This window comes from Scyliorhinus canicula, chromosome 3 (assembly GCF_902713615.1).
Source record: "Scyliorhinus canicula chromosome 3, sScyCan1.1, whole genome shotgun sequence".
Lineage (NCBI taxonomy): Eukaryota > Metazoa > Chordata > Chondrichthyes > Carcharhiniformes > Scyliorhinidae > Scyliorhinus > Scyliorhinus canicula.
Window position 1 is genome coordinate 158,204,504 of NC_052148.1, and position 19,156 is coordinate 158,223,659.

The 19,156-nt window shown below is 45.1% G+C and overlaps 1 protein-coding gene across 2 annotated transcripts in view; it reads left to right on the plus strand.

Moving 5' to 3' along the window:
- The window catches only part of LOC119963054 (LIM domain-binding protein 2), a 659,146-nt gene that overhangs the window by 49,485 nt on the left and 590,505 nt on the right, over positions 1-19,156 (plus strand). For both annotated transcript variants that reach the window (XM_038791570.1, XM_038791569.1), the window contains exon 2: positions 14,731-14,839. In XM_038791570.1, the coding sequence (XP_038647498.1) occupies positions 14,820-14,839 (20 nt within the window). In that variant the 5' untranslated portion in view covers positions 14,731-14,819. The remainder of the gene's footprint in view (positions 1-14,730; positions 14,840-19,156) is intronic.

Below are 19,156 nucleotides of genomic sequence, written 5' to 3' on the forward strand. Positions count from 1 at the left end.
AAATTGGAATGATGCCATTCGCATCTCTAAACTTGTTTTTATATTTTTCACTCAAATGGACTGGGAGTAAAAGTTGGAGTGCTGCCAAATTCCCGTTATCAAATCTTTCAGCAAACACAATATGTTATTGAAACTCATGGACATATTTCATTTACCCATCTGTTGTTTATAAGTAATTCTGCAATCTCATAATTAAAACATCTGCGTTGTGAGACAGTTTAGTTTCACCCTACTGATGATTATTTGTGTCAGGGAAGTTTTAACCCTGAACTAATGAAACACCGGCTTGATCATATTTGTCATATGTATTTCAACTATCCTAATCTCCACTGAACACCATAAATCTAATATTTTCTTATTCTTACATACGTGATTTTGCACCCTGATTAAAATTCCCTGTGTATCAAAATTACCCTGGAAATGCCAATGATAGCCTTTGAAAAAAAATTGTTAACTGTACTCAAACTATAATCTTTAAAGACAATGCGTAGACAATTTGAAGCTTTCAAATAATCACAGCTCGTAAAAAGTCAAGGTCTGAAGTCAAAGTCTGAATACAGAGACAGTGAATAGTTCAGAACAAAGTTTAAATGCCTAAAACTCCCTCTCTGTAGATGCCTAAAACTCTCTCTCTCTCTCTCTCTCTCTCTCTCTGTCTCTCTACGTAACTATCTGTCTCTGGAACTCTTGTCGCTCTTTCTCTTTATCTAACTACCCCTCCCCTTCTCTGTCTCTACCTGACTCGCTCTCTCAACATTCGCTGTCTCTGTCAGTCCCTCTCTCTGTCTCTGGCTCTCTCTCTCTCTGACCCTCTCACTCTTTCTCTAAAATGGAGCTCAATTAGAATACTGAACAAAATTTTTCATTCTCCTTCGGAAACTTTATCTGTGTCATTCCATTTAAGTCAATTTCCACGGATTAATTTTAGAGGCATTAGCTATTCTTAGAGATGTATATTTCTTTGTGCAGATGACCTGCTTGCTGAAATGGTTAAATTTTTGTACAGAATCAAAAGTGGCATGATGCCATCTCCATCCGCTACCTTAGACAGTACCCATCCTTTCTTTCAATTTTCAATGTTTGTTATTTATCCGGTTTTTGAAAGAGACATTACTGGATGTTTATTTTTCTTTTATTTCAAATGAGTTGAATTACTGCTGAATTTATCTGGACGGCTTGAAACGATCTGAAGTTATTCTCGACATGTATCCATTCTCAAGTTTCTAACCGTAATTTTGTATTGATTTTCCTCCCCATTTTTTCGTTTTGGGAGAGGGCGGGGGGGGGTTAGTCATCCTCAGATATTCCTGAACATCCTCAGATATTCACGCACCCTTCTAAAGCCTCTTATCGCGGGGGCCCTTTCTGATCTTTTGGACTTCACTTAATTTTATATATATTGTTTTCTCCTTGAGACATTCCGGGACAGTCGTTAGCCGTAATTGTTGGTAGTTTTGTGATGTCTTTATGCTATCTTTACCCACTTTATTGCTATGCTTAAAGGAGTTAGAGCTCAATTCCTTTAAACCAGCCTGTCTTCCAAATGGTGTGAAGGTTTAATTTATGTCATTTGTGCTTCTAACTTTATTTGTCTTATCTTTACTTCTGTGTATCTCACCATTTTTCTCTGTTCCACAGAAATCACACCCATCTTTGATCATTGTTTTTTTTACCAGAGTATTTTGCTCTTCAAACACCAAAAAAAATTTTTTAAACTGACTTTTTTACTCATTTGGCCTTGATACCAGACTTATTGGATGTTACCTCACCGTCTGTCCGCCTTGCCAAGTGATTCTAATTTTTGGCGGTCAAAGGTTTGACTACTCGCCTTGTCCACCGGCTCGAGCGGCGTCCAGCTCAGCAAATCCTTCCAGACTTACACTAAATGTTAGGGGTGAAAATATTCACACGAAGGCCTGAGTATCAGTAACAAAGCAGTTTATTATGTCAGAATTCTGGGAGATAAGATTTGGGAACTCCGCAGTCCCTGACAACACCGTATCCCACTTAAGGTTAAACTCACATGGATTAATATACAGATTCAAGGCGGATAGCCTAATGACTTGGTTCTTTTCCCATATGTGCCTTCCTTTTTTTTTAAGACCTTGGCTGTTTTAACTATTTCTTTCTCTGTCAATTTTATACCCAATTTTAATGCAATAGTTTTCCCCCAGTGGCCATTTTTCTTCTAAATTTTTATGCAATTCTCCTGACAATTGTCTCAGTTGCTTGGAATATTCCGGATATTGTTCACACAAGGTTTGAAGCGTGCTTCCACTATCAGAGGTTGTATTACCCATCTCTAACACTATTGGCAGTTAATGATCCTTGCGATTATTGTTTATTTGGCGAAATGGTCCCGGACCACTTTATTCAGTCATGAATTTAAACTGAGTTATCCTGCTCCGTTGCCCAATTCAGGCAGGCTCATCCGTGCCTGCAAGTCTATCTAACTACAAGGTTATAAAGTCCTTGTTATATTTTAACTTATGGTTGATCACGCACCCTTCTAAAGCCTCTTATCGCGGGGGCACTTTTAGACAAAAGGAAGGATCATGATGATGCCGAAACCTCTTCTGTAGCTATTACTGTAGGGGTTACACACCCTCCCTTAAAGCACTAGTCCTTGACTGTGCCTGTGACTATTACTGTAGGGGTCACACTCCCTCCCTTTAAAGCACTAGTCCCTGACTGTTCCTGTGACTATTACTGTAGGGGGTCACACTCCCTCCCTTTAAAGCACTAGTCCCTGACTATGCCTAGTGACTATTACTGTAGGGGTCACACTCCCTTCCTTAAACGGGTTCGCCGGACTGACCTGGATTTCGTAGGAGCGTACCTGAGCGCTGACAGCAGGGCCGAATCGTGGCCGGTACAGCGGAGAGGAATACCAAAGTGGCAAAAGCTTTACTCACAATGGTGGCCCAATTCCTCCTTCGCTCCCGAACTCGATCAGTCGCTTATGCCACCAGTCCCAGCGGAGACTCTTTGAAATCCCACCGCTGCCACCAAAATGTGAATGTGTCTCTAATTCACTTGTCTCTCAGTCCGGAAGAAACGGTCTCGAACACGTTCGTACTTTAGAATATTCTTTATTGCGATCGTATTCCAAAGAAACACCTCTGAGTGTGCCAAAGTTTTGCTCAAAACATCCTGTCTTTATATGTTTTTTAAGGGGCTGTCCCTTACATTCACTTGAGCTTGCCCCCATTACAAAGCATAGCTTGTTTTTGCCATAGTTTCGATACATGATTTACTTGTTAGTGCCATAATTTCAGTACATGATTTTACAGACTTTGAAGTTATCTATTGGCACATGAGTATATAGAAACTTTAACAAAAACAACAGGTGTTTAGCCACAGTATCAATGGCTCCCACATTTCATATTCCGTCATCCAGCCATCTTCCTTGTTTCTCAAGGCTATTTGGCTTACAGTCATGAGTCCGCTCACAAATTCAATAATAACTCCCTTATTTGTAACTTTCCACTAATGTGTCCCATTAATTCCGGATTGTTCTAGCTGTTAACCCTTGCTTCACATTCTCAATTGAAACATATGAGATCCAGAGGGGACTTGACAGGGTGGATACTGAGGGCACAAGTTTAAAAATAAGGGGTCTCCCATTTAAGAGATGAGGAGAATTTTCTCCTCTCAGATAATGAGTCTGTGGAGCTCTCTTCCCCAGAGAATGATGGAGGCAGGGTCATTGAATATTTTTTTTTTTAAAAATATTTTTATTGAAGCATTTGCAAATTTTCTATAACAATTAAAAACAAAACAATAATAACATAAACATCAGCATGGTAAACTAGACATTTCCCACCCAAACCCTTCTCCCTGAACCATATTACACCTACCCCCCCCCCCCTTCAGAATGCTGCTTCTACTGACATTTTAAGTTTACCCAGGAAAGTCGACGAACGGCTGCCACCTCCGAGAGGACCCCAGCATTGACCCCCTCAATGCCAACTTTATTTTCTCCAGCTTGAGAAACCCAGCCATGTCACTGACCCAAACCTCCACGCTCCGGGGCTTCGAGTCCCTCCACAATAACAGGTTCCGTTTCCGGGCTACCTGGGAGGCAAAGGCCAGGACGTCGGCCTGTTTCACTCCCTGAACTCCTGGGTCTTCCGACACTCCGAAGATCGCCATCTCTGAACTCTGCACCACCCGTGTACCTAACACCTTGGACATTGCCTTGGTAAACCCCTGCCAGAATCCTACAAGCTTCGGGCATGCCCAAAACATATGGACATGGTTTGCTGGGCTTCCCGCACACCTCGCACATCTATCCTCTACCCCGAAGAACTTTCTCATCCTCGCCGTCGCACATTTAACAAATTAACATTCTAAACAACCGAGCGGCCCGACGCACACAACCACATCACCAGAACGTACCCAACATACCCTCCTGTCCTAGCTTCTAACTACCCGTATATTAGATTCCCTGTCCTGATTTTATACTGCCAAGCCTCCCATTTTCTCCCCCCTACCCCTCCCCTTTCTGCTGATGTTCAGTTTTCCTTAAAGAAGTCGATGACCGGCTGCCACATCGGAGCAAACCCCAGTTGAACCTCTCAAGGCGAACTTAATCTTTTCCAGCCTGAGAAACCCTGCCGTGTCGCTAACCCACACTCCTGGCTTTGGAGGATTCAAGTCCCTCCATCCCAGCAAAATACGTCTCCAGGTCACCAGGGAGGAGAAGGCCAGAACATTGGCCTCCCTCCCCCCTTGATCCCCGGATCTTCCGATACCCCAAAGATTGCCATTTCTGGACTCTGAGTCACTATCCCTTCCAGGACCTCTGACATGACGTCTGCAAATCACTGCTAGAATCCCCTCAACTTTGGACATGGCCAGAACATATGCAAATGATTCGCCGGGCTTCCCCCACAGCGACCACACCTGCCCTCCACTTCCTCGAAAAACCTACTCATCCGGGCTACCATCACGTGGGCCCTATGAACCACCTTGAGCTGGATCAGGCTAAACCTGGCACACGATCAGGATGAATTGACTCTCCTCAAGGCTTTTTCCCATAGTCCGACTTCCAGCTCCCCTCCCAACTCTTCCTCCCACTTCCTCTTCACCTCCCCGATTGGGACCCCTCCCACTCCATCAATTCCTTGTATATCTCTGAGATCCTCCCCTCCCCAACCCCAGTTTTAGATATTACCTTATCCTGTAGTGGGAGAGGTGAGAAAAACTTGGAACCTGCCTCCGGACAAAGTCCCGTACCTGTAGGTACCGAACCCCGTTCCTACCCGGCAACTCAAACTCCTTTCTCTAAGGCCTCCAGGCCCGGTAAGCCCTCCTGAATGAAGAGATCCCCAATTCTCTCAATCCCTGCCCGCTGCCACCTCCTAAAGCCCCTGTCCAACCCCCCAAACAAACAGGTGATTATCACAGATCGGTGACCACGCTGACGCACCCTCCGGTCTCATGTGCTGTCTCCATTGTCCCCACGCCATCAGAGCTGCCACTACCACTGCTTGTGGAGTACCGAGCCGGCGAGAACGGCAGGGGCACCGTTAGCAAAGCCTCCAAACTCATACCCTTACACAATGCCACCTCTACTCGTTCCCACACCAACCCCTTCCCCACTACCCACTTCCTAAGCATTGATATGTTGGCCGCCCAGTAATAGTTCATAAAATTCGGAAGGGCTAAGCCCTCCTCCCTGCACCCCCATTCCAAAAGTACCTTCTTCACCCTCAGGGTCTTACCAGCTCATATAAAACCCGGGATCGGCACGTTAATCTTCCTGAAAAAAGCCGTGGGGATAAAAATTGGAAGACAGTGAAACACAAACCGCAATCTTGGGAGGGCTGCCATCTTCACAGTCTGTACCCTCCCTGCCAATGACAGCAGGAGCATGTCTCAACAATGGAAGTCTCTTTTCATTTGCTCGACCACCCTGCCCAGATTTAACTTATGGAGCTGACCCCAGTCCCTAGCCACCTGAATCCCCAGGTATTTAAAACTCCTACCCACCACTTTGAACAGTAACTCCCTCAGTCCCCTCTCATGGCCCTATGCCTGGATCGCGAACACCTCGCTCTTACCCATATTAAACTTGTAGCCTGAGAACCGACCAAATTCTTCCAGTATCTCCATAATTCCATCCGTACTCCCAGCAGGTCTGTTATGTACAGGAGCAAATCACCTGCGTAGAGCGGGACCCTATGTTCCACTCCCCTCTCACTACCCCCCCGCCAAACATTAGATGACCTCAGGGCCATTGCCAAGGGCTCTATGGCCAGGCAAACAGTAGAGGGGAGAGTGGACACCCCTGTCGTGCCTCCTACACAAAATAAAGTATTCTGACCGGACCTGATTGGTCCTCACATTCGCCACCCCTGCCTGGTATAGCAACCGGACCCAGTCCACAAATCCCTGCCCGAATCCAAACCGTCCGAAGATATCCCACAAGTACTTCCACTCCACCCGGTCAAAGGCCTTTTCTGCATCCATGGCTACTAGCACCTCCATCTTGCGCCCCTCCGCAGACATCGTTATAACATTTAGGAGCCGCCTAATGTTGGACGTCAAATGCCGTCCCTTCACAAATCCCATCTGGTCCTCCCCTATTACCTCCGGGACACAGTCCTCTATTTGTGTGGCCAGGATCTTTGGCAACAGCTTCGCATCTACATTCGAAAGAGAGATCGGCCTATACGATCCACAGCTTTCTGGATCCTTATCCCGCTTCAAAATAAGGGAAATTGATGCCCATGATAGCGTTGGGGGAGCACTCCGAGTGCCATGGACTCATTAAAGACCTTTACCAGGAGTGGCCCCAGTAACCCAGAAAGCGTTTTGTAAAACTCGACCGGGTATCCATCAGGTCCCGGAGCCTTGCCCGATTGCATCGCCCCCAGTCCATTTATCACCACCCCAAGCCCGATTGGATCTCCCAAGCCTTCCACCAACTCCTCATCTCCCCTCAGGAACTCCTGACAATCCTGATTCTTTTGCTGCTAGTCTGGGCTCAATAAAATTAGAGGCGGATTTGCAGGTATCAATTATTGTTTATTTTAACCAGCTAACTGGGTGACTCACTCTATTGGGAGAGCAGGACACAACCATGCCTCCTGGATCTTCAACAGCCAGAGTGAACAACGTGGCAAAACATTTCTGTACAGATACATTCAAGTTGCATCAAATTTCACATACATACGACCAAATAAGGCAACGGTACAAATGCAAAGCTCCCATAGGCTTTCCCCACATTCCTCAACCTGGCCTGAGGCCCCTTTTCCCAGTATCCTTGGCAACAAAGAAATGGTCTTAGTGACTGCCCATCCCCCTCTTCCTGCCTTGAATCCCAGTTGATGTTTAAAAGTCCCCAACCTAACTCCTTATTCTACTGCAGTAAAATATTACTCCTAACTTGGCCTAACTACCCATTATGCCTTTCTGTTCATTTTCTCACTCCAGCACCCCCAAGAATCGCTTCATACCTTCCTCCCTGGCTGGGGGTTCCGATTTATAAAGTCGGCTATAAAATTCCCGAAATACACCGTTCACCCCCTCTGGGTCCACAATGACCTTCCCTCCTGTATCCTTTACTTGCCCAATTTCTCTCGCTGCCTCCTGTTTCCTCAGCTGATGCGCCAACACCCTGCTGCCTTTTTCCCCATATTCATACACCGGCTCCTTTACCCTTCTCAGCTGCCCCTCTGCCTTACCTGTAGACAGGAGCCCAAATTCCATTTGAAGTCTCTGACGCTCCTTCAAAAGCCCATCATCCGGACACTCTGCATATCTCCTGTCCACCTGTAAAATTTCACCTACCAGCCTGTCCAACTCTGCCCTTTCATTCTTCTCCCTGAGAGCCTGAATCGAGAGTCATTGAATATTTTTAAGACTGAGTTTTGATAGATTCTTGATTGACAAGGGAATCAAAGGGTAATAGGGTGTCGGAAGAAAAATGGTATTGAGACTGTAATCAGATCAGCTATGATCCTATGGAATGGTGGAGCAAGCTCTGGGGGCCGAATGGCCTACTCCTAATATGTATGTATGTTTGTATGTATGTATGTTTGTATGAACGTATGATTCTTGGTGCAAAGGGAGTCCAAGCGATATGGCAAAAGGATGGTGGAAAGTGGAAGTTCTTATTGAATGGTGGTGCAGGTTGGCTTGAGGAGTCCGATCTGCTTCTATTTCTTATTTGCTATATTCTCAAACAGTCAACATGTCAATTGATGACCTTTCATTAGAATTGGAAGGAGTTAGAGATTGAACAGCGTATGAGCAAGTAAAGATTCAGGAAAAAAAGTGGGATTGAGGGTGCTGGAGGAGAGAACACAACTATTGCCAGTACCTAAAATTTATTTGAGTTTCACTGGAACAGTGTTAGCGAGGTCAGAGTGGGATGGAGAAATAAAATGGACTGTGTAGAATCCGCTAAAGTAGCACGCATTGACCAAGCAGGTAGAAAACAGAGGTTTGGAATATTTACAATATGCCGAATCTCCACTCCCCAAAGGGCAGGGTTTTTTATACTGTAATCTGGTCCCCTGTTAAGGGGAACCCCTGCCCACACTTACGGGGAAGCTTGTATTCAGTGGGGGTCACAGGGAATCTGATTGTCCTGATGCAGTGACCTCCACGAGGGTTACAACAGACAGATAATTAGACAAGTGACCGGAAGCTCAAAGTCGTGCTTCCAGACTGATAGCCTACATACATTCTGAAGTCAATTCACATTCTTGGAGTTGAACATGGTCAAGTGAGCTGTTGTCTAGTTCTGGGATATTATTAGGTTCCAGGAGCATGAACAAAGCGATTTGGATGATTATAACGGCTGCCCCTTATAAAATATTTCCTGTTGACATCCTGACCTAAACAGCTGGAGGTTGGATGAGAAGCAGCTGCCTAGTTGATAAAATCAGCTTGCTTGCAGGCGGGATTATGGGAATGGCCCCAGCACAATGTGAACGCATGTGAAGGGCTCGACACAGGAATTGCCCCTGGGCGAGAGTGGAAACCCCGGGAAGCTCAAGTGTTGCCATGTGGGGTCAGGAGGGGCTAATCCACAAGAAAATGCAAAAATATATTTTCAAACTGTATTTTAATGCTCTCTAATGGGCTTCTTTGCAGTACTGGGCAGCTTTGACATGGCAGACCTTTGGTACTAATAGTAGTTGTCCCCCCACAATGTCATTAGAGCCTGATCTGGATAATCAAAGTATCCTGCGGTCTTTCTGCTGCAAACTCTTCCAGCCTTGTATAAATCCTCCCCATCTCCCGTCCTCTCTCCAGAATACTTTTCTGACTTTGGCCATTGTGTATCCCAAATTCTTTTGTCTTACCACTGATGTCCAAATCCCTCCTTTCTGTTTTTCTTTGTCTTATTTCTTTATCTCATTCCCTCAATTTCTCCCTGTTTTTCCCTTTTTCTTTGCCTGTCCACCTCTTAGTTTTTTGTTACCCCTGCGTAAGTCTCTCTCCACCCCCATCACTACTTCTCTCCCATGGCCATTTTTTTTTTAAACACTTAAGTGCAGAGCTCCCAGGGCTATTTGTCTGATATTAAAGCCATGTGTGTTATTCAAGAATAATCTTATAGCCTCACCAATGCGACCTTCTTTGAAACAAGGGAATCAAAGCCACAGCATTCGAGTTATGGTTCCAGAATGGTTAAAGGCATTATTTTGAAACAATTTATTTCAATGTATACGACTACTGTTATGACGTGGCTGACGGCAAATGCCGAGCTGCCCAAATCCCAGAAGAGAAACTTGAAACAGCTGCCAAAACATTTTTTTTACAATTTGTATAGTATGAGGATAGGTTCTGAAACACAGAAATGATGTCCCCAACTACTTGTGATGATTTGATAGTAAAGTTAATGTTCACGAAGAAAGAAAAAACAAAAGTAGAATTAGACTTAAATGCAAAAATGGCTCACACAATAAGCAGTATTTTAAAACAGTTCCAAAAGATTTTGACCATCTTCAGATCTAACCTTCCCCACTTCTGTTCAGCAACTCCTTCTAGATTGTAAAATATATAAAATGTCTGTATTTTTTACCACACAGTGCTTTGTTTTCTTTTGGTGTGTGCTTTGAGGCTAACAGCAGCTGATTCTTCAGGTGTGGCTTTGTTCACACAGCTTTCTGGGCATTCTGACCAGCTATTCCTGTTGCCTGTTGGCAAATCTAAACAGCTATCCCCTCTCATAGTTTTCAGTATCTCCTTAAATACGTTATTTACCTTTGATCTCTCCACTGTCTCACCCAGTCGCTTTAAAAATGCCCCCTCCCTGGTGCATGTGAAACTGGACCCGGGCCCTCAGGAGGCCATTTTCGGGGTGTCGGACCAGCTGGGGTTGGAAACGGGCACGGAGGTAGATGTTGTAGCCTTCGCCTCGTTGATCACCCGAAGGCAGATCCTGTTAGGGTGGAGATCAACCTCTCCACCCTGTGCCCCGGCATGGCGGGGGGACCTGCTAGAATTCCTAACGCTTGAAAATATCAAATTTGAACTGAGGGGAAGGATGGAGGGGTTGTACAATCATGGGCGTTATTTATAGTGCACTTTCGAGACTTGGATTACATCGAACATTGTTGGGGGGGGTGTGCTGGGAGGGTTGGGGGGAGAGGGACTGGATGTGTTAAGGTGACTATGTGTGATTCCTGATTCCTTTTCGTCATTCGTTTATGTTAACATGCAGGCTAATGTCTCGGGTTTGGTGGGAGGATGGGACCGTTGTTATTGATATGGGGATTGACATTACATTTGTTACTGATTATTATTTATTGTTGAGTGTAAATTTGGGAGAAAATGTGAAAAAGGAGAATAAAAAATATTTTAAAAAATGCCCCCTCCCAGAACTGATTAAATTAATTTCTTTACTTTAGGTCTTTGTGTTTAAAAAAGTAAACTCATCCTTTACTTGCTTTACTTCCTCATATTTTTTTTCAACCTGCATATATTCTGCTTTGAATCAAAACAGCCCATTCCAATCTACTCTTGTTATTGCCTTACGTAAACATCTGTTAAGTTCTTCTAGGTTCATTACCGTATCAACCACATCTGATTGTTAGTTTAGATTCTCAGTCACTCTGTCTCTTACTCCAATTACCATACTTACAAATCTCCAACGGCTGAAGAAATAGGACAATGATGTTACCAAAAGAAACATTTTTGTTTTATTGTCAGTACGCATCTTCCATCCTATTTGTTTGATTTGATATTTGGCCTCATTGAACTAATCAAGTTAAGAGGGGGTAAAAGCAAAATACTGGCAATGCTAGAAATCTGAAATAAAGCAGAAAATGCTGGACAAACTCAGCAGGTCTGGCAGCATCTGTGGAGAGAGAAACAGTTAGCGTTTCGAGTCTGTGTGACTCTTCAGAACTATGGGGCGGGATTCTCCCAGCCCCGCGCCGGGCCGGAGAATCCCCGCAACCGCACCGTGCTGGCCTGACACCGGCACGCGATTCTCCGCGGAGAATCGGCGCCATTGGCGCTGGCCGTGGGCCGCTCTAAGCGGCCGGGCTGCCGATTCTCCAGCCCGAATGGGCCGAGTGGCCACTCTTAAAAAGGCAGAGCCCTGCCGGCACCGTCCATACCTGGTCACAGCCAGCCGGAACTCTGCGTGCAGGGTCGGGGGGCAGCCAGTGGTGGGGGGAGGGGGGCTCTGACCCCGGGGGGGGGGGGGGGGGGGCCTCCGATGGGGCCTGGCCCACGATCAAGGTCCACCGATCGGCGGGCCGGCCTCTCGCTCCCTGGGCCTATTTTCTTGGGCGCGGCCTCTGAACTCCCGCGCCATGTTGCTTCGGGGCCGGCACGTTGAGGGAGGCCACCGCGCATGCGTGGGTTGGCGCAGCGCACAGTTCGCGCTTGGATGGGAGGCTGGAGCGGCGTGAACTGCGCCAGCGCCGTGCTGGGCCCATGTAGGCTGGTTTAGCTAAATCGCTGGCTTTTAAAGCAGACCAAGCAGGCCAGCAGCATGGTTCGATTCCCGTACCAGCCTCCCCGGACAGGTGCCGGAATGTGGCGACTAGGGGCTTTTCACAGTAACTTCATTGAAGCCTACTCGTGACAATAAGTGATTTTCGTTTCATTTCATTTTCATGTACGGGCCAGAATCTGTACTCCCAGCGGCCCGTTCACGACGGCTTTTCTGACGGCGTGGACACTCTGCCGCCGATTGGAAGAATCCCGCCCACGATGTGGAGATGCTGGCGTTGCACTGGGGGGGGGGGGGGGGGGGAGTGAATGTAGTACAACATAAATCCAAGGTCCCAGTTGAGGCCGTACTCGTGTGCGGAACCTGGCTATCAGTTTCTGCTCGGTGATTTTGGGTTGTCATGCGTCCTGAAGGCCGCCTTGGAGAACGCTTATCCAGAGATCAGAGGCTGAATGCCCTTGACGGCTGAAGTGTTCCCTGATTGGCCACAGGATAGCAAACATTCAGACGAAATAACAGATCGATACCTCTGACATACTGCTTCTTTAAATACTGTAGATGTACAATTCTACAGGGATGCCTAGACACACCCTGCTTATGACTTGTCGTTTCAAGAATAGATTTTAAAAATAAAGTCTACTTGCAAGAGAAGAACGTGCAACAAGTGATGATGTCTCAAATAATGGACTGTTGCAGTTGCTGTGGAGGACCTGGATAGATTGTTCTGTGGTACTGTCGAGCAACAGATTTCCTCCCGTTTAATATAGTGCATCATTTCAGGTAATCATAGGTATTTAACCCTATGCATTTGCTGATGGAACTCCAGGTGGAGCCCTGTCTGGAAGAGACTTGTGTTGAGCAGGTTCAGCTGAGTGATTATTGGGGATTAAGTTGTCGCACTTATTCTTGAATTGTTCATGAAAGGTTTGCTATGTACGTGGTGTTGCTCCAACCACAGCCTTGTGGAGGAGTAGGAGTAATAGCTTCTGATACAGTTTCTGCTGCTGAGCAGATTATGAAAATGAAATGAAATGAAAATCGCTTATTGTCACGAGTAGGCTTCAATGAAGTTACTGTGAAAAGCCCCTAGTCGCCACATTCCGGCGCCTGTCCGGGGAGGCTGGTACGGGAATCGAACCGTGCTGCTGGCCTGCTTTAAAAGCCAGCGATTTGGCCCAGTGAGCTAAACCAGCCCCTATCTTCATGAAGTCCTCAGATCTGCATCAACCGACCCTAGTCGGTTCATTTTTTTTTAAATCAAGGAAATACCAAATGTAATTCTTATAGTTTTTAAAAATTAGGATATTAAGGCGAAGAGCCACCCATGCTGCAGGATTAAACAGAAAAACACATTAAATCAAGAAATGGGTGACATCAACCTTGTGGTGTTCTATTTTCATGAATTTTTTTCTAAAAGGACCTGTTGGAAGCTATATTTTGTCTGACCTTCAATGTGTACAGTTATTGACTACCAACTAAAATGGGTGTAGCCAGACTAGAAATGTGATCGGTGGAACTGCCTTACAAATGGCCCACTTCTGCTCCTAGTTCACATGCATGTAAACATTAACTCCATCTCAAATGGGACCGGCACTGTAGAATGGCTGAGCATTACTTTGTGTTAACGGGCCCTGAAGGCAGTCCTTTTTTATTATTATTGAAATTACAAGTTGTGAATAATTAGCACCTAGAGGATGGAAGCGAGATATTGTTCTTGCATTAGTGTGAAATTAACTAACCTGTGACCCTTTGCTTTCTTTTCATTACCATGAACTGCAGAATCACCTTACCTGTAAATTAGCGTAAGTCGTAAAGTCGCCATAGTCCCAGATGACCATAGGCTGCTTTCTCTTTGAGGGAGAGAGCTGACTGGTGGTGATTTAACCTGAGGATCACTACACCTCAGGCAAGGGGTGAGGCTGAGAAGTCGGAGCCTTCATGAATAAGCTCAAACCGGTACGGGAATTTAACCAACGCTGCTGGCCTCGCTCTACATCAGGGACCAGCAGTCTAGCCAACTGAGCTAAACCAGCAGCTAATTTAGTTGCAGTGGTCTGTTGACATAAAAAATGAGCTTGAAAGATTTTGAAGTGATTCCTGATTTATTATTAGCATGCAGCAAAATGCAATTCATTTAAATGGGGTTCCACAGTGATGCACACCTCCAAATTACAGTTGGTTCATCTCAAATTGATTCCAACATATTTCTATCTTGGGAACTGTTGAATCTGCATTCCCATTTCGCCTCAGAAGCACCATTGTGCACTGATTCATGGACTTTTAAAGCAATCAGAGAATTTCATTCACATCTCCACCCAATCAGCTTGGCAATCATCACCCTTTCTTTAAACCTGTAGTGAGAACCGTTGCAGAATAATAGAGAACAGGAATCCAGGTGCTTATTATTCACTCTTTTAGCTTCAAATGCATAAATTTGCTGCTTTACCATAGGAACTGGTCCATTTGTAAAGTTATATTTTAAGAGGTAGGTTATTTTCCAGCAGTATAGAAGAGGCAATAATCACTTATCACTTTTGATTTGTGATTGGTGATGCTAAATAGCTGCTGAGATCAGTGGCATTTTGACCTTGTCATGGGGATCTACAGTGAGTTCTACTTCTCGTAAAGTCATTCATATTTTCTTTAATTTATCCCTGTGGAGAAATGGGCGATACTACTTAGGACTGAAGTGGATGCAAAACCTATGATTTACATGAAATGGGAGCTTTTGGTGAAGATTGAGCAGACATTGAGTTTACAAATGCTTTAAAATTATGAATGTTTTTGACTTGCTTTTGTAGGCTGCTATCTTTTGAAGCATTCCAAACTGTACTCACCACAAGAATTTGAACCGATCATCTCAATTCCTTTTTCATTCAGCTCCAGAACAATGTTGGACAGAGAAATGGGGTAAGTGTGATTATTTTGTAATATGCTTGCTCGCCTTTTTAAAATTATTTTGTTGGGATGTGGATTTTGCTGCTGTTTTGCTTTAAAAGCTCCATTAATTTCTGGAAGTGGTATTTCATGACTCAACACAGGTTTAGCTCTAAAGATGCACTGTTGTTCAAATTATTATGTTGTCATGAAGTGACAATGGTGTACTCAGAAACTGAACCACGCAATAATATAACCGAGATTTTCTTCATAAGGAGAGATGCTAACTCACTCAAACTGCATTAGAGAAGTGTTGAATAGAAACACGGCACTTTCTCAAAGGGAAGGGAAGATAGGGTGCCAGAATAATCTGGGCTGGTCTGACACACCATGTAGTTGGCAGTGTTGGTGTGGTAAGAATTTATTTTAAAATAATTTAAAATGTATGCATAGGAAACTAAATTATTTATTGATAACAAATGCTCCACACTGGAGATTGAATGGTAGAGTGGGTTAACACCTTGTTTGTTTAGCAATGAAATTTTGATTTGAATCTAGCTCAGCATGAATGAGAGTCTCCTCTCCTTACGGATTATGCTGGTTAATATGGCACCCAAAATTTAGTATGTGCAAACTCAACATATGTTGTAAATTCAGAGATCAATATGGAACAATTTGGCAATCTCAGTTGGGTGACTGGTGTGGAGAGTGGAAAAATATATACTAATGTAGTAGTGAGTGCTCTTAGAGTTGGGACAAAGGAGACAATTATATCTCAATTTATGAGCATTTCATATTGACAATTGGTTGTAACAATGCAAAGTGTTCTCCCCAATTCATCAGCATCCCTGATCCTGAGTGCAATAATCAAAAAGACACTTGGCTAAAATATTGCTACAGATCATCAATGATATTGTAATCACTGGATGTTTGATGCAGTATATGTACTAAACTCACCACAGAAAACTGAGTGTCATCCTTACTCTTTTAGTAACATATTAATTATATCCTATCAACTTCTCAAGCACTGAAAAATAACCATTGCAACAAAGAGTTTCATTCCTTCAGTTCTTTAACTGTTGGGAATTTAAAACTCTCAAACTTTTTCAATTTTTTGTTTTGGTCTCGTATTCCTCTCTCTTAATGCAATCTTCCTTTCCCTCCCTTTATTTCACGTTCTGTACCAGATTTTAGCATTGGATTTACTCACTCTAATGCTGAGACTATGCTCTGTTCATTTCACAATCTTTAAAACTGACTTTTTTTTTAATAAACATTTTATTGAGGTATTTTTGGCATAGAAACAACAGCAAAATAGACAAGATACATAAAACCATAAACATAGTGCAAAAGCCATTTACCTTTCAGACAGGTCCCACCCTTATTAACCCCCTACTCTACTCTACTCTAAACGACTCTTTTCTCTCTCTTTCCCCCCCCCCCCCCCCCAATCAGCTCCATGATGCTTTGCCATTGCTGGCACCCTGCCCGTTTTCAAGCTTGATCGGTCTAAGCCTGGGTCCATAACTGTGTTGAAGTTCCCTCCCATGACCAACCTGTGCAAGTCCAAGTCCGGTATCTTCCCCAGCATCCTCTTTATAAACTCCACATCATCCCAATTTGGCGCATATACATTCACTAATACCACCTGCACCCCCTCCAGTTTCCCACTGACCATAATATACCGACCTCCCACGTCCGCGACTATTCTACCCGCCTCAAACACCACCCGCTTATTGATCAGGATCGCGACCCCTCTAGTCTTTGAATCTAGTCCCGAATGAAACACCTGGCTGCCCCAGCCTTTCCTCAGACTAACCTGTCCGTTACCTTAATGTGCGTCTCCTGCAACATTACCACGTCGGCCTTCAATCCCCTAAAATGCGCGAACACACGTGCCCTTATGACCAACAAATTTAACCCTCGAACATTCCAGGTGATCAGCCTAGTCATTGCCCCCCACCTCCGCCGATCAGTCATCCCTTTTTTTAGGCCCGCCACCAGTCCGCGATCCACCCCTCCACCGATTTTTTCCCCCCCCCCGCTCATACAAACAAACTCTGATATCAAACAAACTCTGATATCAAACAATCTCCACACAATTATCCAACCGTAAACCACCAAGATCTAAACAAGCACACCTCCATCCCCCAACAGTGTAAATAAAAACCTGAACTCACTCAGCTCTACTGCGGGTTCCAAGCAAAACGAGAAACCTTTTACAAAAACAGAGAATCAAAACAGAAACACAAACGTTGCAACCATGTTCAAAAGTTCTCAGTCCTTCGTCAGCCCTTTCTTTCTTGCAAAGTCCAACGCGTCCTTGGGCAACTCAAAGTAAAAGTGCTGATCCTCATGCGTGACCCAGAGACTGGCTGGGTACAACAGTCCAAACTTCACCTTTTTGTTGAAAAGGATCGCCCTGATCTGATTGAAGCCTGCTCTCCTCCTGGCCACCTCCACACTCAGGTTTTGGTAAACCCGCAGGATGCTATTGTCCTACTTACAGCTCTGTATCTCTTTGGCCCACTGCAGAATATGCTCCTTATCCGAGAACCTGTGGAATCTCACCTCGGTGGGTCTCCTGTTCGCGGCTTCTTTGCAGGTGCTCTGTGAGCCCTATCCACCTCCAAGGGCTGGGAGAATGCCCCATCCCCCAGCAGCTTCTCAAACATGCCTGCGACGTGTGCCCCAGCGTCCGTTCCTTCAAACCCCTCTGGGAGCCCAACAATTCTTAGGTTCTGCCAGCGGGACCTATTCTCTAGATCCTCCACCTTCTCCAGAAGCTTCTTGTGCTGGTCCCTCAGCATCCCCACCTCCAGCTCCACCGTGGTCTGATGCTCCTCCTGCTCAGCCACTGCCTTCTCCACCTTCTGGATCGCAGGATCTTGGGCGTCCAACCTGAGTTCCAACCGTTCAATCAACGCTTTTATCGGGTCCAAGCAGTCCCGTTTCTGCGCAGCAAAGCCCTCCAGGAAGACTTGCATCAGCTGCTCCATAGACTGCTGGGTCGACAAGTCGGAGGTTCGCCCCTCCGTCATCCTGTCCCCTGTTGCAACTACAGCCCAAATCTTCTCTGTCTTATTTCTGCCCTTACGAACACTTCTAGTTCTTTTGTCCATGTACTGAAGTGGGAATTCAGTAGAGAATTAACATTAACATCCGTTCTGCAATTCAAGTCCGTTAAAAATCGGGGGAAAAGGTCCAAAAGTCCGACCAGAGCGGAGCCACCAAATGTGCGACTTACTCCTTCATAGCTGCCACCGGAAGTCCTAAAACTGATTGTTTAAAGAGAAATGCAATTGGTTATCCTGCTAACTCAATCCCAGAAGCCTTGTTTCCCCTCAGTGCAATATTTTTAGCTTCTAGTTGGGCAACTTTCTACACATAAAAAGTAAATGCCTCAATGTGCGAGGGCAGGTATAACTAAACAAAGATGCTTTACTTTGTGAAAGTGAATGTGGGCCATCTGCAGGCAGAGATGGGAGAAATGGTGAAGTGGAGTAAGGAAATGACAGAGACATCAATCAAATACTTTGTATCCATCTGCACAGTGGAAGACACCAATGCATTCCATCGGCCTTTTGGCTAAGATCAAGTGTCTGGTATGTCTCTCTTGTGGAACCCATGAATTGGATTCAATTTGAATTGGTTTCTGGAGCAGGCAAGGAGCTGGATTAGGGGTTCTCTCCTGTCCACACACTGAGCTCTGGTTTTGTAACTCAGAAAAAGTAATAAAAAAAACAAATAGTAGGCAACGCAGGGTATAAACAGAATGAAAAAATTAAAGAAATTAGTATTAGTGAAGGAATAGTATTGGAGAAAATAATGGACCTCAAATCGGCAAATCCTTTAGATTTCATAGCCTGTAACTGAGGGTTTTAAAAGAGCTGACTACAGAGATGGTGGATGCATTGGTTTGGATCTTCCACAATTTATAGATTCTAGAATAAAATGAATTGGAAGGTAACAGACTTCTTCACGAAAGGCGGGAAGGAGGAAACGTGAAGGTATAGGTCAGTTAGCCTAACCAATATCAGTGGCACAGGAAGTGCGAGAGTCCACCTGGGTGGGGGGGGGGGGGGGGGGGGGGGGGGGGGGGGGGGGTTGGACCAGGAGGGGATTTTTTTTTTGGGGGGGGGGAGGGGCTCTGACTGGGAAGTTACAGGTTGGGGGTCAGACTGGAAAGGGAGTTCAGGTCGGACCTGGAGTGGGAATTGGGTCGAGTCAGACTGAGGGGGATGGGGGTTAATCCGGCAGAGAGGATGGCGGGTCAGACTGGGAGTGGATGGCGGACTTGGTCCTGGAGGGTGTGAGGGAAACCAGGAAGTTATGGGCCAATGTGTTAGT